Source organism: Monocercomonoides exilis, assembly GCF_001643675.1.
Source record: "Monocercomonoides exilis strain PA203 chromosome Unknown scaffold34-1095894, whole genome shotgun sequence".
Taxonomy (NCBI): domain Eukaryota; phylum Preaxostyla; order Oxymonadida; family Polymastigidae; genus Monocercomonoides; species Monocercomonoides exilis.
Genome location: NW_027150579.1, coordinates 898,037 through 911,783, shown reverse-complemented (window position 1 = coordinate 911,783; position 13,747 = coordinate 898,037). Strand labels below are relative to the sequence as shown.

The 13,747-nt window shown below is 38.3% G+C and overlaps 3 protein-coding genes across 3 annotated transcripts; 1 reads left to right on the top strand and 2 right to left on the bottom strand.

Annotated features, from left to right (window-relative positions):
- Positions 1-6,236: 6,236 nt before the first annotated feature.
- On the bottom strand, positions 6,237-6,628 carry MONOS_17866 (uncharacterized protein; the record flags this gene model as incomplete). The annotated part of the gene is made up of 2 exons (XM_067870828.1): positions 6,237-6,478; positions 6,544-6,628. 2 exons carry the CDS (start codon positions 6,626-6,628, stop codon positions 6,237-6,239), a joined length of 327 nt encoding a protein of 108 aa, XP_067724239.1.
- Positions 6,629-6,899: 271 nt separating this feature from the next.
- On the bottom strand, positions 6,900-7,296 carry MONOS_6253 (uncharacterized protein; the record flags this gene model as incomplete). The annotated part of the gene is made up of 2 exons (XM_067876471.1): positions 6,900-7,184; positions 7,246-7,296. The coding sequence occupies 2 exons, from the start codon at positions 7,294-7,296 to the stop codon at positions 6,900-6,902; spliced, it is 336 nt and encodes a 111-aa protein (XP_067724238.1).
- A 1,966-nt stretch (positions 7,297-9,262) lies between these two features.
- On the top strand, positions 9,263-13,723 carry MONOS_6252 (dynein intermediate chain; the record flags this gene model as incomplete). Its single annotated transcript, XM_067876470.1, has 6 exons — positions 9,263-9,351; positions 9,412-9,464; positions 9,546-9,696; positions 9,749-9,930; positions 10,036-10,104; positions 10,316-13,723. 6 exons carry the CDS (start codon positions 9,263-9,265, stop codon positions 13,522-13,524), a joined length of 3,753 nt encoding a protein of 1,250 aa, XP_067724237.1. The 3' UTR covers positions 13,525-13,723.
- Between the last annotated feature and the right edge of the window lie 24 nt (positions 13,724-13,747).

Below are 13,747 nucleotides of genomic sequence, written 5' to 3'. Positions count from 1 at the left end.
TGCAAACTCAGATAAGCTCTATAATAGATGAAGATCCAAAAATTGTGGGATATTGGAGAAGTGTTTTGCGTGTTGGGTGCATTAACATCATTAATCGAAACCCTGTTATGATAGACGGTGTTGGAAAAACAGTTGAAATCGACGAATGAATTTGGAGAAGAAGAAAGTGTGAGAGAGGCAGAAGAAAAAAGAAGATATGGATATTTGGAGAAATAGAAAGACATGAAGATAAGAAAATTACAAAAAGAAGATTTGTTTTTATTGTTCCTGACCGATGTTCCGAAACACTTGTTCCTCTTAAAAAAATCTCATATTTATCCAGGAACCACAATAATGAGCGATGAATGGGGTGCGTCCAGCAGCTTGAAGGATCATGGCTACATTCATCAAACAGTGAATCATTCAAAAAATTTTGTGGATCCGATTACGAAGGCATGCACAAATACAATGGAAGGAATGTGGTCACATCTGAGATCTTCTATTTCAAGTCATGACATAATGGAGAAACATATTGGAGATAATTTTTCTTTTTGGAGGGCAAAAAAACTGTAAAAGTTTCTTTTTTTTATATTGAGGGATATATAGTCTATGGAAGAGAAAATGAGAGAGAAATCATAGAAGAATAAGAAAAAATCGAAAATGATGTTTTTAATATTGATGATATCGATGAAATTTCAGTTATTAAAAAAAGATAATACATCAAGCGAAGAGATTTCTGAGGTGCTGATGCATTAAATTGGAGTAAAAATTAACTGATTTCTAATTCATTTATCCAATGAACATAAAATATATGTGTGATTGTTTTTGAAAAGTCGCAAATGTTTAATTTTCAAATAAATCAAAAATTTCATATCTTGATCAAATTTAACAGTCTGTCCCAAAAAATGTTGATCTGTCCTTTTTTAATGTTGAGCATCCCGCAATAAATAAAATATAAATTTCCCACATTCGCCTTTCGTCATAATTGACATTTTCGCAACATTGAAAATATTCAATTATTGGATGCCAGAACAGTTGAAAAGAAAAAGAAAATAATTGAATCAGTTATAACAATTTCAGAATACAGAGTTAGTGCAGTTTCTTCACCTGCTGTTCATCCTTTAAGAAGAACGAATTCATAAAACAATAAAAATGAGAGCAGCGATGAGAGCAGAGGAAGAAAGAAGAAAGAAAATAGAAGATCTGAGAAATGTTGGAATTCATGAGAATCAAAAAATCAAAAATCCTTATACTAATGCAACTGATGCGAAAAGAAGGAAATTATCTAATCTTTTTCAAATCCATGGCAAGGAGAAGAGCGAAACATGGTACGCGAATGAATGCACATTAACAACAATTACAACAGCTAAATACTTATCGAAATTGAAGGCGGGAATAGACATTACACTTCCATCACATCAAAAAGGCAAAGAAAAAGGTCGAAAACGAACAATATCAATCAGTTGTTCGTGAAAAAATGAAGCAAAATCCTTTAAACACTGTGAGGAAAATAGCATCAGAATTGTCAAATCATGGAAGCCCGATTGGGAAATCAACTATTTACCGTATTCTTACAGAAAAAAATAAAGAGATCCATTAATATCCAATCTTTTCCTTCAAAAGAATAACAAAGAGAGAAGCAGCGGCAAATACTGAAGAAAACAAATTACTCCGAATTCAATTTGTTGAAAAATTTAACAATTATCAAATGGATGGTACGATGGTGTTTTATATAGATGAAACTTCCTGGAATATTGAGTGCACAAGAAAATATGGATGTTCCCCAGTTGGAGAGAAGGTTCTAATTCCTCCTCCACCCGTTCATCAGTCCCTAACTGTAATCACATCCATATCCAAATCAGGAATGGGATATTCATAAGTTGTCAGGGGGTCAATTAATCATGAAGTCTTTGAGGCATACATCAAAAGATTTTTTCTTTCAATTAAAGTCCATGGATAATCGGTAATTGTAATGGACAACGCTTCAATGCATCATCTTAACACAGACGCAATAATTTCGGAAGCCGGCCACCATGTGCTATGCAATGCAGCTTATTCACCAATACTATATCCAATAGAAAACGTTTTTTGTTTTTGGAAAAAAAGAGCTGAATAAAGCTCTTTCATCTGGAAAGGAGAAAATCATTTTATTTCCATGATAATCGAGACATTCAAAGATATTACAGCAAGAGAAGTGCGAAGAACCATTGCAAATGTTGAGAATGAAATATGGCCACTGGTTTAAGAAAAGAAAGACCTGTGATCTTAACGTTACACTTATTTATTCAAACTTCATTTATATCCGAGAGAATGATTTAATTTGAGTTTTATATTTATTGTTTTAATATCTCAAATCATTTTGTTTATATTTCTTTAATTTTAATAAACGATCTTTATCGATAACAAAGAAAATTGGCTTGTTGGTTCTTTATAATCTTATTTTTTTTACAAAATGAAGTGAAAAATACTTAAACATTCACATAAAATAATGACATTAAAGGCTATTAACCAAAAAGAATAAAACTTTTGAACAGTTAATTCAAAAGAAAATTACAAATAGTTTTGAAAATTGTTTTTTTAAACAAAGATTCAAATTTACATTCAGTAATAAAATATTTGCACAGTTTTCATTTTTTCATGAGATTTCTGAATGCTTAATTCATTATTTGTGAATAATATATTCAAAAGGTTTACCTGAATTAACATTTTGTAAGATTGAAATTTTCATTCAAATGAATCAAAGTATAACTCAAAAAAAAGTGAGTTGGTTATTGACACTCAATAAAACTTAAAAAACAACAAAAGTTTTAAAGCTGAATAAATAATTGATTGCAATCATACATCCATTGATTTATTCAAAGAAAAACACATAAAAGCTCAATAAATCTTGTTCATGTGCTTTAAACAGTGTTGTACCCCTTGCAAATAAAATGTTAATTATGACGAAAGGCGAATGTGGGAAATTAATATTTTATTTATTGCGGGATGCTCAACATTAAAAAAGGACAGATCAACATTTTTTGGGACAGACTGTTAAATTTGATCAAGATATGAAATTTTTGATTTATTTGAAAATTAAACATTTGCGACTTTTCAAAAACAATCACCCATATTTATTATATTATTTCTAAGTTTTTATTTATTCTTTCAAATGGGTGAAAATACGGTCTTTCAAGCTTTTTTTGCACAAGGCATTGAAAAATTGCTTTGCTCATAACTTTATTTCCCTTTCTCAGATTTTGATATAAATTTGATTTTCATATGCGAAAACAGGCATCGTTGAAATAAAAACATGAAGTGTTGTAACATTTCACGAATATCAAAAAATGGACCCATTTTTATTATATTTTTTGATCTCAAATAGTCAAAAAAAAGTACATAATTTTTCAATGACAATGACTGAAGCTAAATATCTTGCACAAAATAATCAATTTCCTTATCGTGAAACAAAAAAATAATTATATTACACGTGCATACAATTTTTTTTATAACATTGAAAATGAACAATACACCATTTATTATTCAAATTTGGTAAACTTATTATTCGAAATTGTTAAACTACTAATTCGAAATTGTTAAACTTCTTATTCAAAATTAATAAAATTCAGTAATCTTTATTAAAAAATTTTTGATATAATATGATCACTGGCTGAGTGTCAGAAAGCGATTAAAATGTTTTGTTTTTTCATTATTCTTAAAAAGGACGAAAAATTGAACACAGATTTTTATTGTTTGTGAATAAATATGAAATTTTCTGATTTTTCAGAAAAAAGACATAATCATGGAAATAGGATAATTTTCAAATGAATTCACCTCACATCGATAAATAACGCATTATTCAATCAAGAAAAGTTATTGAAATTAATATTTATTCAGATGAACAATAAAAAACAATTAAAGAATTTCTAAACTGTATTTGCAGATTTATTCAGTTCCGAAAAATATTTGAATTTTGTTTGAAAAACTGATGCGAATAACTTTTTTTGATTGAATAATGCATTATTTATCGATGTGAGGTGAATTCATTCGAAAATTATTCGATTTCAAGGATGATGATTTTTTTTCTGAAATATCAAAATTATTCTAATTTATTCACAAACAATAAAAATCTGGGTTCAATTTTTCGTCCTTTTTAAGAATAATGAAAAAACAAAACATTTTAATCGCTTTCTGACACTCAGCCAGTGATCATATTATATCAAAAATTTTTTAATAAAAAATACTGAATTTTATTAATTTTGAATAAGAAGTTTAACAATTTCGAATAATAGATGAAATTTGAATAGACTTGTTCAATTCAAATAAATCCATTCAATTCAAATAAAGTTAGTTTATTTTAAATGAAGTGGGTGTATTTTAAATGAAGATTATTTATTTAAATTAACGCTGAAATCCATCTTGAAAATGTACTTAAAAAATTATATTTTATCTTTCATAATTGCTAAATGGCACATTTGGGGTTGTTTTTTAAAGAATAAATAATTCTATTTTTAAAACAATTTTGATCTTTTAGTTTTTAATTGGAAATATGACCAAATTCCAAAAAAATGAGCTTCAAAGTCAAAAAAAAATATCAGAGTTGAAGGTTTGTTTCGTTTGTATTTTTATGTTTAATTTGAAGAAAACACTTTTGATACGATTGTTAATCGGATAAAAGTGTTAAGAGGAAAACTGATATGCTCTAAACAATTACATTTTAAAAAACAATAATAACCACAAAATTGTACGAAATGAAGCGTGGAAGCTGACAAGCTTGATTTTCTTTTTTCTTCTTCCTCTCCTTCCCCCTCTTCTTCATCCCATATCATCTCCTCCCAGATGCAAATCCCCAAATCCCTGCCTCTTTCTCCATCTCCCACTAATCTTTCTCCTCGTTCATCTCCCTCGTCCAGCCCTTCCTTTTTTCTCCTTCATCATCATCTTCTTCTTCCCTTTTCCGTCGTCATCTCCAAATCCACCTCAATCTCCATCTCTCAAACACCATCTTCTCCAACGTCACTTCTCCTCAATCCCATCCATCTCTTCTATCACTTCTCTCACACTCACTCAAAACATTCACCTCAACCACCTCTTCCTCTTCTTCCACTTCCACTTCCACCAACACCAACTCCAACACCAATTCAATTCCCTCATTCTCCCTTCACTCATCCCTCTCCATCCACTCAACCATCTTCCTCCGCGCCCACAACCCCATCGATGGAGCCATTCTCCCATCTCTTAACAGCCCAACAACTTCTCTCTCTGCCTTCAACGCTCTTTCCTCCGCCAAACACGCTCTTCACCAAATGCTGCTGTGGTGCATGTTGGAACAAAATCTCAAAGAGTGAAACTTGGAAGACTAGATTCCTTTGATCTGAACAGCCATAAATTTGAATGGTGCGAATGGAATGATTCAACTGGTGGATCAAGTTATGGAGGTGCACATAATGTTCATTGTGCAAATGCAAATCTCACAATCACTTCTTGTTCATATAGTAATTGTTACTGTACTGACAATGGACATGGTGGAGCGTTTCATTGCAAAAGTTTGTTAAAAATTGATATCGCAAAATCCAATTTCACAAGTTGCTCGGCTGCTCATGGAGGAGCAGTTCACGCAAGGAATCCGCAATCAAATTCTGTTTGGACATTCTCAGAAAACAGAGTGAAAAATTGTTCAATAACAAATTGGTGTGGAACTGGCTGGTATTTTAATGTTGGCGGTTTTCCGTCAAATGGTCAATTCTTATTTACCAAATGCAAGTGCATTGCTAATTCCGGTGGTGATGCTTCTGGTTCTCTAACATTCAATTCTCCTCCAACAAATAAGCCAAATCAGTTTTCAATTAATGAGTGTCAGTTCATTAACAACAAATTGACATCAACCTCAACTTCATGGGGAGGTGCTGCTCTATGTTGCACAAACGCTTTCACTTGGATGAGTGGAGCAAAATTCATCACATTCTGTTTTTTCAATGGAAACTCCGCCACAAATGGAAGGGGCAATGATGTGTTCTTCAGTGGCAATTCCATCACTCTATCTCCATTCCAGCAATGTGGATCAACAACTCCAACTAAAAGAGTGTGGAATGAAGGAGAAGCAGACAACACCGAAAACAATTGTTTGCTTCCAATCATCTTATCTCCTTTTTTTCAAATGAAAATACATGAGAAATTTCATCTCTTCATCTTCTTTTTTCTCTTCTTCACACTGTCTTCCTATTCCTTCCGCTTCGACTATGTTTGTGAAAATATACCTTTTTTATGTGAAGCTGAAGCTACAGCTTCCGTGTCCACTTCTCCAAAACCTCATGTATTATTTCCTCTTTCTGCTTTTGTTCTTTGTATTTCTTAAAAATAAACTTCATGTCTCCATCAACTTTCTCTTCTTCCTCCTCCTCCTCTTCCTTCTCAATATCAATCGAACTTCTCTCTATCTCTGACTCCTCAAACATCGCTAAATCATTCTTCGATATTTGCATTTGTTCCTCATCTTTCTTTTCTCCATCTGAACTTCCATCTTAAGTTATATCCAAAGACCCATCTGCTGATTCTTCTTCTGCTCTTGAAATCTCCTATTGAAACCATCAGACGGAGAAGAATGAAACATTTCAGTTTCTATTGAATGCGGCTTGTCTGCCTCAGCCTCATCCTCCTCCTTTGCATACATCTGCTAATCCAGTTCAACCACTTTGATAATCATCAACACCATCTCTTCTTCCAGCTTCCCCTGCTTCTCTTTGATTTTCTCCACAAACCCTCAGTGCGCTATCGGATAGCCACCTTTCTCTTCATTCACTTCACCTTCCTCTGCTTCTTCTCTCCACTCCAGCACAACCAGCGTAGTCACTGCTGGAGACAGAACCACATCCTCCATCCTCAGCCCCTCCACCTACAACCTTCTTCTCCATAATCTCCCCCATTCCGAGTATTACAACATCTCATCTCATCACTTCTTTGTCCAGCTTCACCACCACACGCCTCGATTGCGGCGAGCGCAATATCTGCAGTGAAGGGTTAAACAGATCGTTGATCGACGGGAACGCATTCACATCTGCCGCTGCAAAGATCCGCTTGCCCCCCGACTTCGTGCCCACCGACGCTGCAAGTGACGGAAGCTGCCCCACCAGCGGAACCGAAAGCATTGCCAAAAGTGCGACAATCCAGGCGCAAGCAACATTACCATTCAGCAACGCTCTTCGCGTAACAACATATCCCCACAGCGTCTGTTGCACCCGCGGCGACATCAGAAGCAGCAGCTACAATCTGCATGTACCGCGCATACACCTCAGCCGCCTCAGGCTCCACAATCAGCAGCCGCCTCTTGATGTCGTCCATCACTGCTACTGACGTGTATTACTCCTCCACCGCAGAGGCATCCGAAGGGTCAATCACAGACGCTGATGGTAATTGATCATCTTCTGCCGCCTTCTTCTCTTTGATTATCTGCCTCCAGAATGGTGAATCAGATCAGCATTCTGCTCCAAATCGGATTGATGAAACAGATGAAGAAAGTTGAACTTGATCTGGAAGAAGAAAAAGAGGAAGAAGAAGAATGATGAGAAGATGAAAATAAGCCATTTCTTTCTACGGCACATGAGAAGCAGTGTTTCGTAGAAGGTGAAAGAATGTGTTTTCGAGTGTTTCTGCGCTGAATTCCCGCCAGCGATAAGTGAGGAAGAGAAGGCAGGAACAGATCATTGCAGTTCGAAGGATATGAAGAAGGAAAAGAAGTTGTTATTGATGAAATTATTTGATACTTAGAATAATGAAGGTTGTCGATAACAAATACAAAGATTCTTGTTGAAACAAATATGAATCTGATTTAAACTTCATTGGTCGCATATCCTTCTGGTAAACAGTAATTACTGAATTTTTCAAACGTTCAACTTTCCCCTTCACCTCTTGTCAACAAAAAATAGGAAACAATGGGCAATTCATTTCTGTTTCTTCCTTTCCTAGTTTTTCTCTTTCATATCCTTTGTTTCGATCAAAGCATCTTTCAAGTTAAACATTTCATCGATAAAGAACAATTGATAGGCGTTTTGTGCTATCTTGCTGCACACTCAATCTTTGGACATCCACCTTTTCTCATCTGTCTTTCTTTTTTTGATATAATCTTTCCTCCTTTTTCTTCACCTTGCTAAAAATGGATTTCTTCTTCTGAAAAATCATTTTGTGCATCTTCGTCTGCTGCTCATCGGCTTCACTCCTAGTTTTCATTTCTTCACCAGAAACTAATTATTGGATTTTCATGTGATGAATAACAATCCATCCATCAAAGTTCAACAAAAATAAACACTCATCACAAACCAAAATCATTTTTTCTCATTCGTACATGTATATTTTGATGATCAACACTGTTTCAATGCGCCGAGAAGACACAATTGAACTATTAATCCATATTTCACCATCCATCAACAATTTGCGTAAAAAAGTGATGATCCCTCGCTTTAAAAGAAATTGTTAGCTCCATGCATTATGCTTGCATAATGATCTATTGTTGTGTTAGCCAAATTTCGAACATCATTATTTTATAAATTCCATATTTTTTTAATTTTCGTTTTCAACAATTTCACTTTATCAGAGAAACGATAAAAATTGTTTTTGATTAATGTATTTATAATGTTTGCATATTTGAAATTTCCTTCAATTGCATCCAAACCAGTTTGTTCATATTTTTGAATTTCAGAAAAAAGAAATCATCTTTTCACTTTTTCACAAAAGTTAAAAAAAACATAAAAATAAATTTTATCGAACATTAAAATTTCAATGTTCATCATTCTGTTCTTTTTGAAATCATAACAAAACAGAAACTCAAATGAAGTTGGGAATCCTTGAATGAAGTGAGTCTATTTGAATAAAGTGTGTCTAATTCAAATAAAGTTATGCTTTATTCGAATAAAATGAAGTTATTCGAATTGAAATTTCTTATTCAAATTTCATCTAATAAATGGTGTATTCTCTTCGATGGAATGTCATCTTGCTCTAAGAAGTTATAACAAAATTTTCATTTGTGTGTTGCGAAAGTTTGAATTTGTGAAGTTACAAATCAAATAATGTTAATAAAAAAACGAAAGGTGATTCATATTAGAATTTTAAATAACTTTATTATGATAGATTGAAATCGTCCAGATTCTTCAATATTTTGAGATGATCAAAATAAATGAAAATTAAAACAATTAATGTTCTTTTGAATGATGTTGAATGTTTTCAAACTCATTTTTAAAAACATCATAAAAGTGATCATAACATGATGGAGTATGGTTAGCGTTGTTAAATATAATATTTTATTTGTTTTTGAATGCATTTTGGAGAAGAAACAAAAAGCTTTTCTTCTCATAGAGAATCTTATTCAAAAGGAAATCCAAGTATTTATTCGAAAGCAAGAAGGTTTTTGCTGCTTTTTCTTCAACAAAACTTGAATTTTATATTTTGTTTATTATTAATCAGCACTGGAAATGCAAAGGCCAGCGTACGGACCAAGCAAACAGCGCAAGAATTTTGTATGGTGATTCGCTTGCATTTTTAAATGTCACTGAAATTTTGACAACTTTTTAAACAATAATAATATATTTGCGTTATAGCATCACAAATACCAAATACTTCAGAGCAAACAACTCAGTATCCACCTCTTCCAAGTGGGTCTTCTGGCCAGCCTCCTATATCAATTTCAGGATTAAGTACATCATCTCTGATAACTCCTGATCATGTTTTTTTGGGAACAGAAAGCTCAAAGTTTGAAGATTCTTTGATATTCACTTTGTTTTAGTGACTCTGCACATTTCAGAAAGAGTGGAAAAGGAAGATATGGAAAAGGAGATTCCGCATCCGTTGGCTATGGTTCTGTTCGAACAGGATCAAGGAAAAAATTTTCTGAAACAATGACAATGTCAAGTGCAATGTTTACAGAACCTTCTGTGTTCACAGAATCGCTGACGCAAAGTTTTGAAGATGATACACTGTCCGAATGTGTGATATCCCACTTTCCTTTTCCCCATTACACGAATGAGCGTCTTGATGATCCTTTTTGTTTCATTTTATTTCCTTTTATTTCCTTTTGCCTGTATTTTCCAGCTGATTCAATATCTCTTGCTATGTCTACAATACCAGAAACAGATGTTGAAGTTAAGCAGCGTTCTCACAGTTTGTAACTTTTTATTATTTTGATGAAACGTCAAAAATTTGTTTGTTCCTAAAATTTTTCTGAATTCAAAAATTATTGTAATTATTAAATTAAAATTTTATAATTTCACATTTTATTTTCAATCTTTCAATCTTTCTTTCTTTCTTTCTCTTTCTCTTTCTCTTTCTCTTTCTCTCTCTCTCTTTTCTTTTCTTTTTCCCCTTTAACCAGTCGCCGTGCCGCTTTCCTTCGACGACGACCAAGAGCCCACAACCGAGCAAGAGGCAGATGCGCTGCACGACGTGCGGCTGGTGGAGACAGACGGCGTTCTGCTCTTTGAAATGCCGCAAGTCGCAATCCCACTCGACAACCCGCCGCTTCCCACGTCCAAGCAGACGAAAGAGCTCAACGAGCAGTACAAGACGAAGCTCAAGACAATCACACCCGAACTGCGCTCGGAGAAAGGCATGGTCACAACAGACAACTTTCCCCTGAAATCGACAGGGACCAAAGCAAAGTTCTCTGTCACCTCGCTCATCTTCAACAAGATCCTTGCCCACCAGCAGATGGAGGAGAAGACGCGCCAGGCAGAGGCACAGCTCCATCCGCAGCCGCAGGGCAACGAGAGCGGAAGAGAAGGCGTTCCGGGTGTTCCGTCCTTGCCAACAGCAGCCATTGCTGAGAGAGGGGCGGGGGGAGAGCTGACAAGAAGCGCCAGCCGTTCGTCTTTGACGAGCAGTGTGCAGACGAGCGAGGTGACTGACAAGAAGAAAGCGACGAAGGGAAACAGCGCAGGAGGGGAAGAAATGACGCTGGAGGAGGAGCTGATCAACATCTCCTCGTTTGTGGATGCATTGAGAGATAACAAGGGCACGCAATGCACAGAAAGCATCATCTACGACGTGTTTGCGCAGTCAGAGAAGGAGGCGGAGAAGGCGCAGGGAACACAGGGCACAGGGAAAGGGAAGGCCAGGGCAGGGGCAGGGGATGGAGATGACACAGGCAGTGTTGGCAGCCGAGACACAAGGGACAGCTTGGCCAGTGGAGATGAAAGCGGAGGCGAAGGGGCAGACATGAGTGAAACAGCGTCGGTGGCGAGTGGGATGTCGTTTGCATACGACGATGCAGATGAGCGAGCATCGTTCTTTGGGTACCAGGAAAAGGGAGGAGGAAGCGGGGGAGGGAGAGGAAGAGATAGCGACACGGCGTCGTTTGCAGAGGCGCCGTACACTTCGAGGTCGAATTCGTCGGGATATGGAATGCGCACAAGAAGATCGTTTTCGCGGGGAAGAAGAGGAGGGAGTGTGGAGAGAGGAGAGAGGGAGATGGACGATGGGGCAAGCATGACGAGCTCGGTGGGGTCGAGGCGCAGCGGGAGGAAGAGCATGGGGGCAAGAGGGAAAGAGGCAGGGGGCGATGAGATGACGGCAAACTCGAATGCGGACGAGAAGGAAGACGGAGAAGGAGGGGAGAGAAAGAGCATGCAGAGGAAAGGGGTAGAAGAATATGACCCGTCTGTGCTAACGTTTGGGCAGATCCGGCGCCTGCCGCGAATTGCGGAGAAGCTGCGGATGATCGAAGGCTGCGTGCTGCAGAGCATATACGACACAGAAATCCTCATCTACCGCGGGGCAAAGCGCATTCCGTACCGAAAGGGCTTCCGAAAGCACCCGACGCTGCACAACTTGTGGCGCTGGGAGCTTCCGCACAGCATCGGCGGTGGAAATCCACTTCCTCCTTCTCCTTTAATTGAGTCCGCAACGTCATCAGCAGACGGTGACAGCAGTGCGGGTGGAGTGTTTGATGCGAAGATGGATGGGCTGCTGGGCACGCTGGCGGGGCTGTCGCTGGGAGACCAAGGAAGCGGAAAGGGTCCGCAGTTCGGTGCGGTGCCAATCACATTCAGCTACTCTGTCTCGAGCCTCTCACTCAACAAGCACAACGCAGATCTACTGGCAGTGGCGTATATTCCAAACGCGAATCTCGCAGAGCCCTTGGAGCAGCCGTCAATATCTTCAGAGGATAATGAAGGAAGCAGCGCTTCTTCTTCTTCAGCATCAGCTTCATCATCATCATCCTCTTCTTCATCCTCTTCCTCATCTCAATCATCATCTCAGCCCACTCCACAGTACGTGAAAGTCGACACACCTGGCTTCATCTGCTTCTGGTCTCTGAAGAACCCGAAATACCCTCTCTTCTACATGCCTGTCTCCTCCCCCCCACTCTCCATCGACTTCTCCACTGCCCATCCTTCCATCCTTTCTGTTGGAATGCTCGACGGCTCTGTTGCTTTGTATGACATCCGCACACGCTCAATCAAACCAGCACTGGAATCTTCTTCCCCTGCTGAGAGGCACAAAGAGGCAATTATGGAGGCGAAGAACACAGAATCACGTGCAGTTGGTGTTGGTGTAGGGGGAGGAGGGAGTGGAGATATCGGCTCAGCCAGCAGCAGCGGAGGAGGAGGGATACAGCTGGGCACAGGGAGTGGAGATCAAGGGGAAGTGCTGTCGACGATATCGCTGGATGGCCGCATTATCCAGTGGCAGTCTTCAAAAGGGCTGGAGCACACAGAGCTGATGAAGCTGCGGCGGATCAACCCGAAGACGAAGCAGTCGTTCAGCGACACGCTCATATCGCGCACAGCAGCTGGCACCTGCTTCGATTTCTCACCCGCAGACCCTGTTTTCTACTTGGTGGGCACAGAAGACGGGAACATCCACAAGTGCAGCCGATCGTATGCTGATTACATCGAGTCGTATTTCGGGCACATGGGGTCAGTGGTGAAAGTGCGGTGGAACCCGTTTGATTCCGACTACTTCCTCTCGGCGGGGGCAGACAGCACGATCCGGCTGTGGCACCACGAGCACTCCGCCAAGCCTGTCCTTCTGTTTTCTTCGCTCCACGACGCTCCAAATGACATCTGCTGGTCGCCAATACACTCAACTGTGTTTGCTGTGGCGATGAACGACGGCAGTGTGGCTGTGTGGGACATTGCGCAATCGGTGGTGGATCCAGTTGTATCGACGCCCCTCGACACAGAGCGGCCGATGATGTCGGTGGAGTTCCATTCGAACGGGAACGTGCTGTTTGCTGGAGACAGCGTGGGCTGTGTGTCTGTGTTTCGGCTGGGCAACATTGGCGAGAAGAAGATGCCTTCCTTCCAGAAAGGGGAGCATCTGAGGGCGGCGATCAAGAAGGAGACGGGCGAGCTGTTTGACTCGACGCCGCTGTCGTACACTCCAGCTGTGTCACTTCTGTCTGTTGCTCAGAGCGAGCAGACTGCTGCTGAACAGAATGGAGATGGGGTAGATGAGGAAGAAGAGAGCGAGGATGAAGAGGAGCAGAAGAAGGAGGAGAAGCCGGATGAGGGGAAGTCTGCGAAAGAAGGAGATTTGGCTGGGAAAGAGCAGTCGTCAAAAGAAGAGTTTTCAAATTAAAATTTTAATACACTGGCTTTTCACATGTCATCAACAATTTTTCCACTTTTTTCAACTTCTTAAATTCTTCTTCATTTTGTTAATTTTTCATTATCAATTTTTTAAAAATAATTTTTAGGTCTGTGTATATTTATACAATTGCATTGATCTAATTTTGTTCGTTTTTTTATGAAATCAAATAAAAAAAAATTTACCACAATTTTATTTTTGTATCCCAAACGTA